The sequence below is a fragment of the Myotis nattereri genome (genome assembly GCF_964212035.1).
Source record: "Myotis nattereri genome assembly, chromosome: 1".
NCBI lineage: Eukaryota > Metazoa > Chordata > Mammalia > Chiroptera > Vespertilionidae > Myotis > Myotis nattereri.
In genome coordinates, this window is record NC_138075.1 from 129,765,368 (window position 1) to 129,778,903 (window position 13,536).

Below are 13,536 nucleotides of genomic sequence, written 5' to 3' on the forward strand. Positions count from 1 at the left end.
AACAACAATACTCTACATATAGAAACTATAGAGGATTTAAACAGCGAGAGAAAGAGAGAGAGAGAGAGAGAGAGAGAGAGAGAGAGAGAGAGAGAGAGAGAGAGCTTTTGGGGTCCATTGGATAAAATTATATTGTTAATTCAAAACCATTTGTCTCAAGTAGTGACATTCACAATGGCTTCATCCAAAGAAAAGGCTTTTAATATTTTCCATAAGAATTGATGTGTTTTCCATTATCCCAAAGATATTGCTACTAACAACAGATGTTCCAGATTTTGGCAGTAATTTCATTTCCTTGACATATTAATATAGAGGTTAGTTTTCACTCCCAGTGATGTTATGGAGGAAAGTATAGCAGGTTCAGAGATCACATTTTAGATGTCATTCTTCTGCTTTTGAGAAAAGTAACAATTTGTGCTAAACTCAGAGCCCCATTTTAATACAAGGGACTTTTGAAGAGAATGCAAGCTATAATATACTATATTTAGTGGTAATTTATTGATTAAGTATTTTAGTGTATCCCCCCCCCATTTCATATTTAATACTACTTCAAACATCATGAACAAGAAATAAAAGTTATTGAAGCGACAAATGTTCTCGTGTTTTTCTAAAAAGAGCTCTGTAAATTTTACTTAGTCACCATTTGTTTTTTGAAACATAGGCTTCATTTGTGTTTCTGTATCCACACTGGAGAGGAACTATGGACTGGTGCAAGAGCATGAATTGTGGAGTCTGAAAACCTGGGGAAAATCCTGAACTTCCTTATCTTTTTAACCCCTCCATTCCAGATTGTGATAACTGAATGATGGACGTAGAAGTGCTTAGGAAAATGCTTGATTATCAGTTATTAGTATAGGTAGTTTTTATAAATGACTATGAAAGTATTAGAAAAGTAGAATATCTATGGGATAATATTGGGGGAAAAGGAATTTTAGGAAATTTAGTTTGTCCTATTATATGCGTGGTTTATACTTTTACTATGGTGTAGCTATATGTTCAGGCTATAATATCAACTTGTAAGTGTACAGTTATTAGTATTTTATTTAAATGCATTCTGGGCTTGTGATGATTTAGAAAAACCCTTTCTAATTCTGAGACTCTGAAAATCTATTGTGATTTTTTTTCACTTAAAAAATTCATCATATTATATTGCATTTTTTAACTTTGGAGAATTTATGTTTGTAAAAGTTAGAGGTTTGGATCCAACTCTATTTATTTTTTTTCAGTGGGATATCCACATATCGCAACTTTTTATTATAAACATAGGTTATTCTTTAATTTCAGAGCCTATCATGACATGTCATTTCAATGTTTTAGCTAAAAGTCTTCTTTGTGTTACATAGGTTTCTGAGAGTTCTGACGAAGAAAAAAGTCGATTGCATGAAAATCGCATGTTGTGGGATGCAATTGCCAAGCTAAGACGGGAAATGAACACAGTAAAAAATCAGGTCCAGGAAATGGGAAAAAACTGTTTTGAGGAAATTGCAATTGTCCAAGAAAAGATTGACCGTCTTGAAAAGGCATTAAGAAAAACAGTATTTCAACACAATGTGGAGCTTGAAGTTCTGAGAGTTGAGAATACTGTGCTAAACAGTAAACTGCAGGATGAACAACAAAACAGAGGAAGACTGGAAGCAGAAGTTGAATCAAACCGGTCTAGACTGGCTACTGCTGTACAGGATCATGAGCATTGTCAGACAGCAAAAGGAGACCTACAATTTACTTTCCAGAGAGCAAGATATGAATGGTTTTGTTTATGTGACAAAATGAATTCTGATATGTCTAACCTAAAACATAACAATGAGATTCTTTCTCAACAACTTTCTAAAATGGAAACTAAAATTAATAGCTTAGAAATTGAGCTTCATCACACAAGAGATGCTCTCAATGAAAGGACATTGGTTTTAGAAAGAGACCTCATTAAAAAGCAGTGTCAAAAGGAGGAAACTGAACATGTGTATCAAAAGGAACAAGGTAAAGTCGATAAAGACATTGGAAAGCAGGAATCCTTACAGGAGAGGCTATTTCACCTACAGAGTGAAAATATGTTGCTTCGACAGCAACTGGATCAGGCTCACAACAAAGTTGACAGAGAAGAAAAGACAGTAATTAACATCCAAGATCAGATTCTAGATATCATAAAAATATTTGATGATGAAACTGAAAATTATTATCTTATGCTGAATAAAATAATTAAGAAGTTAATCAATGAATGGCATCATTTTAAAGAAAGAATACATCAGTGTGAAAATGATCATGTAGAAAGAGATGTAAGTATCCAGACAGATAAGTATTTTTCAAACTTCCTAAGAGAAAATTCAGAGTAATATTTGATGATGGATAAGTGTTGAATCTAGTTGAATATTAAAAATGTAGAGATCATGGCCCTAGCTGGTTTGGCTCAGTGGATAGAGAGCATTGGTCTGAGGACTGCATGGTCCCAGGTTCAATTCTGGTCTAGGGCACATGCCCGGTTGCAGCCTCGGTCCCCAGTAGAAGTGTGCAGGAGACAGTCAACCAATAGTTCTTTCTCATCATTGATGCTTCTATCTCTCTCTCCCTCTCCCTTCTTCTCTGAAATCAATCTTATGTGTGTATATATATAATATTCCATCTATAAATGTGTTTGCTCTGTCAGCTTTAAAGCAGACGCTGTACCAGAGAGATGAACATTAAACCTAAAAAGTGCTTTGTTTTGAGTAAAGACGTTGTGCTGCCCATGAAATTTTAAGAGGTTACGTTATAGATTATTAGTAGATATAGGTTTATATCAATAATTTAGTCTTATATTAATAGAATAATAATTTTAATCTTTCTGTCACCCAATTTAAAACCATTAGGAAGCAAGTAAATGGAAATGCTCTACCAAAAATGAGTATTTTGAAATTAAGATTCAATTAAGTGGATTAATTTCACCGCTAAGTTCAGATTTCCCAGATGAACTGAAATGTAGATGCTGTATCATATACTACCTTCCCTTCAATAGCTTCTTATACATTTTAGTTGGTGTAATGTTATTTTTATTTATGCTAAATTGAATTAAATTTGGAAATATTTCAGTCTCGAGTAATATATTCATATGACCTCTCAACTCTTTTAAAGGCATCTACTTTTCATTAAATCATAATTTGGGACTAATGTGATGACTTTTAGCAAACCCACACTTGATTTAATCTTTCCACTACTATTTAAAAATTTCTTTGAATACTTTTACAAATAAAGTGCTCATGTTTCTCATTTTGAGGCCTAGTTACTATCATTTGGAAATAAGTTTGTCCACGAAAAAGAGAATTGTAGCTCTCTGTGATTTAGTAACTTGGCATTGGATCTCCATTTCAGATTAGTGAGGTGTGGCAAGGTTTATGTGTAGCAGGGAGGGAAGGCAAAGGCCTCGTTAGCTAGGGCCTTGAAAGCCATTGGAATGACTTCACTTTTCTTCTAAGTCAGGAACCTATTGGGAGGACTTGAACAGGGAATTGAATGTGTGAGGAACTCTGAAGTTAATTTAAGCCTCTGATTAAAAAAATAAATAAAAAGAGAAAATTTTCCATAATATTGAATTTACTACCACTTGATCCACCTACGTGCCCATTTCTCTTTGAGATGTCAGTAGATTGCATAGCTTTGAGACTTATAGGAGAGGGGGATGAGAGTGGGGCTGAATCAGCTGTCTGATTTGGCAGAAGTGTTACATTTTCTGTGACTTTAACCTGATTAAGCAAACAGAAACATGTCCATATGAGGAAAAGAAGGTGAATTGATGTAACTGGTGATATTTTTCCAGTCATAGATTATCGTAATAAAATTATGATAATAATATATGACTCTAACAAGGTACATCCAGGGTTGGGCCAAAGTAGGTTTATACGTTTTATAGTTGTTTGTGTGGAGAATAATACAAGAATTAGTCAATAACTGTACAAGAGTAAACTCTGTGTTTCATGTACTCACAACTGTAAATCTTTTGCCCCATCCTTTATGTGAAGTTATGTGTTATTAACATAATTTCATAATAATGTGATTTATAAAATGAGTAACAGAAATATCTTACTAGGCCATTGTGAAACAACTTCAACAAGTACTGGCTGGTACCAAAACAAAACTATCTACAATAAAGTTTTTTCTGGAGATTGAATCACGTCATCATATGCATTTAGAAGATAAGAAACAAGATTTCAAGAACAAACTGGATCAAAGCAGAAGTCAAGTATGTATGAAATTTAACCTGTAATCAGTTAAACTATAGCTGGTTAAATAATATAATGTGTTTTAGGATACTACTTTTCATGGCAGCTTTCTTATGTATTTCATTGTGATTAATTGTATTATCTTCATAGTGCACTTATATCTTAAACCCTGGCTTTTATTCTGCCATTTGTATATTTTTTTAAGTATTTACCCTTAGGAACGTTGAGAATTATGCATCATTCTTCATAGAAGTCAAGAGGATTGTTTTCTATTAACTAACATTGCAGTTCATGCCATTCGAAAAGCAACCTCAGAAATTGTTTTCATATAAACACCTCACAAATTGTTCTTCACTTTGGGCTCCCTGGAGGTGTTGTAGGACAGTGCCTTTAAAACTCATACATTCTGAAAATCCTTTGAGGCACCACATAAATGTTTCTGAGGTCTTAAGGGTTTTATAAGTCTTGGCTTCATCCTTAAACCATGTCTTCCTGGACACCCTGGATTTGATGTTAGCCCAGAGCCCTTTCTTTATTTTAGCACTAGGGGCCTGGTGCATGAAATAGTGCATGGATGCAGTTCCTAGGCCTGACCAGCAATCGAAGAGCAAGTGTCTGGTGTGGAAGGGCAGGTCCCAGCTGACCTCTGAGCCCTGGGCAGCACCTGGGCTCCCAGGCCCCTATGCGCGCCCCCCTCTGCCTAATTCACAGTGCCTGAGTGCCCACACGTAGATTTAGTGAGTACAGCCAGATGCCACAGGCCTGGGCTCAGTGTGGGCCTCTGGGCTGCCCAGCAGCACCACACAGAAACCGGGAGGCAGTGTGAGCTCTTCTGGCTGGCTCACAGACCGGCTGCTGTGCAAACCCATGGGGAGCCTGACCGGCCCCTGTGGTCACAGTGGCTGCGGCCCAGTGGCTGTGTCTCGGATCACCCAGAACATACCACGTGTGTGAGTCCTGGTGTCCTGGGAGAGGGTAGCAGGAGGAGTGAGAGCGAGCTTGGCAGAACCCGCATTCTCGCTGCACCTCTGTCCCCATCACCCCCACCCTCAGGTAGTCAGTGAGAGGTCACAGACCCATGTCATAGTGAGCAGTCAAACTCCTGGTCTCCCCAGTCGAACTCTTGGTCAAATGACCACCCAAGGGGACAATTTGCATATTACCCTTTTATTATATAGGAATAGAGGCCCAGTGGACAAAATTTGTGCAGGCGGTGGCGGGGGGGGGGGGGGATCCCTCAGCCTGGCCTGTACCCTCTCACATTCTAGAACCTCTAGAGGAATGTCGCCTGCTGGCTTAGGAAACATCATTTTCATAATCCGGGATCCCTTGCTCCTTACCTCCCACCTGTTCGCTCCTTACTGCTTGGCTTGTTGTTCCTTAGTACTGCCACAGAGGCAGGAGAGACCCCCGCCACTTCCTTTGTGCTTGCCAGCCATGAGCCCGCTTCTGGCTGAGTGGCACTCCCCCTGTGGGAGCACACTGACCACCAGAGGGCAGCTCCTGCATTGAGCGTCTGCCCCCTGGTGGTCAGTGTACATCATAGCGACCGGTCATTCTGATCATTCTGCCATAAGGGTCACTTAGACTTTTATTATATTGACTAGAGGCCTGGTGCACAAAAATTTGTGCACTCGTGGGGCCGGGGGGGGGGTCCCCTCAGCCCGGCCTGTGCCCTCTCGCAGTCTGGGACCCCTCGGGAGATAACGACCTGCTGCCTTAGGCCCGCTCCCGGGTGGCAGAGGGCAGGCCCAATCCCTAGGCGCAGCCCCTGGTCTGGCTCAGAGCAGGGCCGATTGAGGAGTTGGGGCGCCGCCCCCTGTCATGCACAGAGCAGGGCGGATCGGGAGGTTGTGATGCCACCCTCAGTTACGCTCAGGGTAGGGCTGATTGGGGGGTTGGGGCACCGCCGCCTGTCACACTCAAGGCAGGGTCGATGGGGAGGTTGTAGTGCCACCCCTTGTCACGCACAGAGCAGGGCCAATCAGGGGGTTGGGGCGCCACCCTCTATCACCCACAGAGCAGGACCGATCAGGGGGTTGGGGCGCTGCCACTGTCACACACAGGGAGGGCCGAAGGGGAGGTTCTGGCTCTACCACCGCCGTGGGCAAACTACGGCCCATTTGAAATGAATAAAACTAAAAAAAAAAAAAAGACCGTACCCTTTTATGTAATGATGTTTACTTTGAATTTATATTAGTTCACGCAAACACTCCATCCATGCTTTTGTTCCGGCCATCCGGTCCAGTTGAAGAACCCATTGTGGCCCTCGAGTCAAAAAGTTTGCCCACCCTGCTCTACCCCAATACACACAGAGCAGGGTCCGTGGAGGGGGGGTTGGGGCGCTGCCCTCTATCACCCACAGAGCAGGGCCGATCAGGGGGTTGGAGCACCGCCACTCTCACCCTCAGGGCAGGGACGATGGGGAGGTTATGGCTCTACCCCGTCACACACAGAGCAGGGCCGATCAGGGGGTTGGGTTGCCACACCCTGTCACACACAGAGCCACAGGGCGATCAGGGGGTTTGGGACCTCCCCCCTATCAGTCACAGAGCAGGGCTGATCAGGGGGTTGGGCGCCTTCCCCTGTCATGAACAGAGCAGGGTGGATAGGGAGGTTGTGGCCCCGCCCCCTGTCACACACAGAACTGCAGGGCGATCAGGGGATTGGGGCGCTGCCCCCTGTCATGCTGATCCCGGTGCCAGGAGGCCTCTCAGCTCCGCAGATCCCGGTCCTGGGAGGCATATTACCCTTTTACTATATAGGATAGAGGCCTGGTGCATGGGTCGGTGCCGGCTGGTTTGCCCTGAAGGGTGTCCTGGATCAGGGTGGGGGTCTCCACTGGGGTGCCTGCCAGCCTGGGTGAGGGGCTGATGGCTGTTTACAGCTGGTCACACACCCTTCAGGGTGGGGGTCCCCACTGGAGTGCCTGGCCAGCCTGGGTGAGGGGATGATGGCTGTTTGCAGCTGGTCACACACCCTTCAGGGTGGGGCCCCCACTGGGGTGCCTGGCCAGTCTGGGTGAGGGGCTGAGGGCTGTTTTCAGGCTGGTGGGTGACTAAAGCTCCCAACTGCTCCTTTTTTTCTTTCCTTTTTTATTCTGGGACAGCTTTAGCTCTGGCTCCAGCTCTGAGGCCTCTGCTGCTGAAAGCAGGTATCTGGTTTGTTTGGGTTCTATAATCGAAACACTGTATCAACTCCAGCTCTGAGATCCCGGCAGGCTGAAAGCAGGTTTCTGGGGTTTTGTTTAGCTTCTATATTTGTAACAATGTTTCAAACTGCAAGCTCAGAGGCCAGCAAGGCAGGCGGGGAACATTGGTTTCCTCCATCACTGAAACAAGCAAGCCTCATGTTAGCTTCAAGTTGCCTGGCTGCTGGCCACCATCTTGGCTGGAAGTTAATTTGCATATCTCGCTGATTAGCCAATGGGAAGGGTAGCGGACGTACGCTAATCACCATGTTTCTCTTTTATTAGATAGGATTATATAACAATTGGACCTGTGGGAGAAGCAATAATTGGGAAATGGATAATTAAAATCCTTAAGTCCTGTTTCTTGTATATTTAACTAGAGGCCCTGTGCACACAAATTCATGCACTTGGGGCAGGAGGAGGGTCCTTTAGCCCAGCCTGTACCACAGTCTGGGATCCCTCAGGAGCCTAAGCTGCATTCTGGCCCCTCTCTGTGGAAGGTGACCGGCAGGATGATCAGGGAACAGCACCCACAGGCGAGCAGCCAGCCCTGTCCCCAAATTACCCCTCCTCTGCCGCTGAATGCCACTTATGCCCCCCCCGCCCCCCCCCATCTCCATCCCCTCCCTCTGCCTGCTGGCACCCACCTTGGCTGACCTGCTTGCTGGCCCCACCCCTCACTGACCATTCTGCAGTTCGGTCATTTTGCATATAAGGCTATTATATAGGATTGTCTTTCTTTAGCTTATCTTTCTCATCAGTTTCACTTTCACCAGCTTCCTAGAAAGAATCCCTGTCATCCTTGTTTCAGTGTCATTTTGTTCATTTGTCCAGAAGCCCTTGCTGTCAGCCTCCTCAGGGGCCATCAGGCCTCCACTCATCATTTCTTGGAGGCACTTTTGGTTTTTATTCTCACTCTTCTCTACATTATGTCAGGTTCCATCCACCTGCAGTTTAAAGGCACTCCCAACTTGTGTGTGTTTCTTTTTTAGTGTCAGCAGTCTGTTTTTATTTTATTTTATTTTATTTTATTTTATTTTATTTTATTTAGTGCTTAAAGTATTACATATGTCTCGTTTTTCTTCCATTGACCCCTCACCGTCCACTCCCACCTCCCAGGACAAGCCCCCACTACCCCAGTGTCTGTTTCCATTGGTTAGGCTAATATACATGCATTCAAGTCCTTTGGTTGATCTCTTGCCCCCCGCTCCCCATCCTCCTTGCCTTTCCTCTGAGGTTTCATGGTCTGTTTGGTATTTCTCTGTCTCTGGATCTATTTTGTTCATCAGTTTATGTTGTTCATTATATTCCACACATGAGTGAGATCATGTGATATTTATCTTTCTTTGACTGGGTTATTTAGCTTAGCATAATGCTCTCCAGGTCCATCATTGCTGTTGCAAATGGTAAAAGTCCATTCTTTTTCCTAGCAGCATAGTATTCCATTGTGTATATGTACCACAGGTTTTCAATACACTCATCTGCTGATGGGCACTTAGGGTGTTTCCAAATCTTAGCTATTATAAATTATACGGCTATGAACATAGGAGTGTATGTCTTTTCTGATTGGTGTTTCTGATTTCTTGGGATAGACTCTTAGAAGTGGGATTACTGGGTCAAGTGGAAGTTCCATTTTTAACTTTTGAGGAAACTCCATACTATTTTCCACAGTGGCATTCCCACCAAAAGTGCACGAGGGTTCCTTTTTCTCCACATCTTTGCCAACACTTGTTGTTTGTGGATTTGTTGATGACAACCATTCTGACAGGTGTGAGATGGTACCTCGTTGTTTTGATTTGTATCTCTCAAATTATTAGAGACTTTGAGCATGTTTTCATATGTCTCTTGGCTTTCTGAATGGCCTCTTTTGAAGAGTGTTTATATAGGTCCTTTGACCACTTTTTTATTGAATTGTTTATCTTCTTTTTGTTAAGTTGTATGAGTTCCCTGTAAATTTTGGAGATTAGGCCCTTATCAGAGAACAGTGGCTTTGTAATACAGCTTGATATCTGGTATTGAGATCCCTCCTACTTTGTTTTCTTTCTCAGGATTGCTGCAGCTATTTGGGGACTTTATTTTACTAGTATTCCAGATAAATTTTTAGAGAGTTTGTTCTAGGTCTGTAAAATATATCAATGGTATTTTAATGGGGAGGCATTGAATCTATAGATTGCTTTGGGTAGTATGGACATTTTAATGATGTTGATTCTACCAATCCATGAACATGGTATGTTCTTCCATCTGTTTATGTCTTCTTCTATTTTTTTCAGTGTCCTGTAGTTTTCTGAGTATAGGTCTTTTACCTCCGTAGTTAAGTTTATTCCTAAGTATCATAATTTTCTTGGTGCAATGGTAAATAGAACTTTTTTGTAATCTCTCTTTCTGTAAGTTCACTATTGGTGTATAAAAATACCATAGATTCCTTGGCTTAATTTTGTATCCTGCTACATTGCCAAATTCATTAATTAAGCCTAATAATTTTTGATGGACTCTTTAGGGTTTTCTATGTACAATATCATGTCATCTGCAAATGACAGTTTTACGTTTTCTTTTCCAATTTTGATATCTTGTATTTCTTTTTCTTGTCTGATGGCTATGGATAGCAAACAGGAGTGGTGAAAGTGGGTATCCCCGTCTCATTCCTATTCTTAGGTGAAATGGTTTTAGTTTTTGCCCATTGAGTATGATGTTGGCTGTAGGTTTGTCATATAAGGCTTTTATTATGTTGAGGTATGATCCCTCTATTCCCATTTTGCTGAGGGTTTTTATCAAGAAAGGGTGTTGGATTTTGTCAAATGCTTTTTCTGCATCAATTGATATGACTATGTGATTTTTATCTCTCAATTTGTTTATTATGTATCACATTTATTGATTTGTGGATACTGTACCATCTTTGCATCCCTGGGATAGATCCTACTTGGTCATGGTGTATGATCTTTCTGATGTAATGCTGGATCCAATTTGCTAGAATTTTGTTGAGGATTTTGGCATCTATGTTCATGAGGGATATTGGCCTGTAATTATCTTTCATCATGTTCTCTTTTTATCTGGTTTTGGTATTAGGGTAATGTTGGCTTCATAGAATGTGCTTGGAAGTGTTCCTTCCTCTTGAGTTTTTTGGAATAGTCTGAGCAGGATAGGTTTTAGTTCTTCCTTGAATGTTTGGTAAAACTCCCCTGTGAAGCCATCTGGCCCCAGTTTTGTTTTGTTTTTTTGCTGGAAGCTTTTTGATGACTGCTTCAATTTCTTCCATAGTTGTTGGCCTATTGAGGTTTTTAGATTCTTCCTGATTGAGTTTTGGAAGGTTGTATTTTTCTAGGAATATGTCCATTTCCTCCAGGTTGTCCAGTTTGTTGGAATAGAGTTGTTCATAGTATTTTTTTTTTAACAATCCTTTGTATTTCTGAGAAGTCTGTTGTTATTTCGTCTCTTTCATTTCTGATTTCATTCATTTGGATCCTCTCTCCTCATTGCTTCTTGATGAGCCTGGCTAGAGGTTCATCAATCTTGTTTATCCTTTCAAAGAACCAGCTCTTGGTTTCATTGATCATTTTTTGTTTTGTTTTGTTTTGTTTTTGTCTTTATGTCATTTATTTTCCTCTGGTCTTGATTATCTTCTTCCTTCTGCTCACATTGGGATTTTCTTGTTGCTCTTTTCTAATTCTTTAAGTTATAGAGTTAGACGATTTATTGCAATTTTTTTGTTGTTTTTTGAGGTAGGCTGGTAGAGCTATAAACTTACCTCTCAGGACTGCCTTCGTTGTGTCCCATAGACTTTGGATTGTTGTGTTTTCATTGTCATTCGTTTCCAGGGTGTTTTCAGTTTCTTCTTTGATCTCTTTTGTAACCTACCCATTGTTTAATAGCATGCTATTCAGCTTCCAAGTGTTTGAATTTTTTTATTACTTTTGTTGTAGTTTATTTCTGATATTATGCCATTTTGGTCTGAGAAGATGCTTGATATGATTTCAATCTTCTTGAATTTGGAGAGACTTTGCCTGTGAGTCAATATGTGGTCTCTCTTTGAAAATGTCCCATGTGCACTTGAGAAGAACATATATTCCATGGTTTTGGGGTGAAATGTTCTGAAGATGTCAATTAAGTCCATCTGATCTAGTGAGTCATTTAGGATTGCTGTTTCTTTACTGATTATTTGTTTAGAGGATTTCGCCAGTGAGGTCAGTGGGGTATTAAAGTCCCCTACTATGATTTTATAGTTTTTGATCTCTGCCTTGATATCTTCCAGGAGGTGTTTTTGTTTGTTTGTTTGTTTGTTTTTGTTTGTTGTTGTCGTTTTTATTTGGGTACTTCTGCATTGGGTGCATGTATGTCTACCAGTGTTATTTCTTCTTTTTGTATCAATCCCTTTAGTATTATGTAGTGGCCTTCCTTATCTCCTGTTGTGGCCTTCATTTTGCGGTCTATTTTGTCAAGCATAAGTATTGCTACCACAGCTTCTTTTCATTTCCATTTGCCTGGAAGTTATTTTTCCATCCCTTCAGTTGTGTAAATCCCTTGTTTTGAGGTGGGTCTCTTGTAGACAGCATATACATGGGTCATGATATTTTATCCATTTAGCCACTGATTGTCTATTGATTGGAGCATTTAGTCCATTTATGTTTAAAGTTATTATTTATAGGTATTTGTTTGTAGCCATTTTTATTTTTTATTCCTGTTTTCCTTCTTCCCTTCCTATTTTCTCCTTTTACAGCAGTCAATTTAGCATTTCTTACACTGCCAGCTTGGTGGTAATAAACTCCTTTATTCCTTTTCTGTCTCTAAAGCTCCTGATTTCCCTTTCAATTTTGAATGACAGCCTTGCTGGATTCAGTCCCTTGCTTTCCGTCACTTTGTATATTTCATTCCATTATCTTCAGGCCTGATGTGTTTCTGTTGAGAAATCAGTTGATAATCTAATGGAAGATCCCTTATAGGTAACTTTCTGTCTCTCTTGGTCAGCCTTTAAGATTCTTACTCTGTCGTTGGTGTTTGCTAATTAATTATGATGTATCTTGGTGTCAGGGTTTTTGTGGTTTTTTTTTTTTTTTTTGGTTCATCTTGTTTGGGACTCTGTGTGCATTTTGGACTTTTGTGAATTTTTTTTTCTCAATATCAGGGAAGTATTCTGTCATTATTTCTTCAAACAGATTTTTTATTCCTTGCTCAGTCTCCTCTCTTTTGGCACCACTACCATGCAGGTGGTCATTTCCTGTTGTCCCATAGCTGCCTTACGTTCTCCTCCTGCTTTTAAGGTTTGTTTTTCCCAGTTGCTGCTCTGCTTGGGTATTTTTTTTAACCTTGTCTTCTAGTTTGCTGATGCAGTCTCAGCTTCCTCTACTCAGCTGTTGATACTTTCCATTGTGTTCTTTATTGCAGATATGTCATTCTTCATTTCCACTTGGTTCTTCTTCATTTCCCCTTGATTCTTACACATGTTGAATTTGTCTCCCATCCTTTTCAGTGTCCTTATAACTATTGTTCTGAATTGTTTCTCTTACAAATTGCTTGCCTCCATTTTGTTTACTTCCTTTTCTGGTGATTCCTCCTTTTCTTTTGTATGTGGGGTGTTTCTCTTCCTCCCCAATTTTTGCTGCTCCTTTGTGGGTTTTTACTATGTATTAGATCAAAATTCTATGTCACCCATATTTTTTTGAGTTTTTCTTGTATAGTAGATGTTTTGTGGGATCCAGTGTTGCAACTCTCGGGTATTATGGTTGGGTATTTTATGATGTTCCCTACTTGGGATATTTGGGTTCTCCTGGTGTAGTTGTGTCTTGAGTGTTATTGTCCCATTCATGGATGGAGTGTCCTCTCTGTGTTTCTGGTTATGTGGCTCACTCTCTACCACATTGACAGAACAACACAAAATACAACTCGACAAGATACGACACAAAGGGAACAAAACACAAATGTACTCACGATACTGATAACCCCAATAAAAGTGACCACCAGAGGAAATAGAATTAGGAGAGATAAAAGAAAGCAAAAATGGTACTGAGAAAAAGGAAAAAGGTAAGAGTGCAAAGAAAAAGAAGCAAAATGAAGGAGAAAAAATATGCATGTATGGGGAGAAAACTTCACAGGACAAAAAAATAAACAAAAAAATTCAAACAACAAGCACCCAGAAAAAAAAGGGGTAGGGGGGACAGAATCTGTAGA

At 40.8% G+C, this 13,536-nt stretch overlaps 1 protein-coding gene across 2 annotated transcripts in view; it reads left to right on the top strand.

Moving 5' to 3' along the window:
- Positions 1-13,536, top strand: part of LOC308523103 (putative coiled-coil domain-containing protein 144C) — a 36,153-nt gene that overhangs the window by 14,598 nt on the left and 8,019 nt on the right. For both annotated transcript variants that reach the window (XM_081096778.1, XM_081096777.1), the window contains 2 exons: positions 1,344-2,270; positions 4,055-4,207. In XM_081096778.1, coding sequence (XP_080952904.1) covers positions 1,344-2,270; positions 4,055-4,207 — 1,080 coding nt within the window. The remainder of the gene's footprint in view (positions 1-1,343; positions 2,271-4,054; positions 4,208-13,536) is intronic.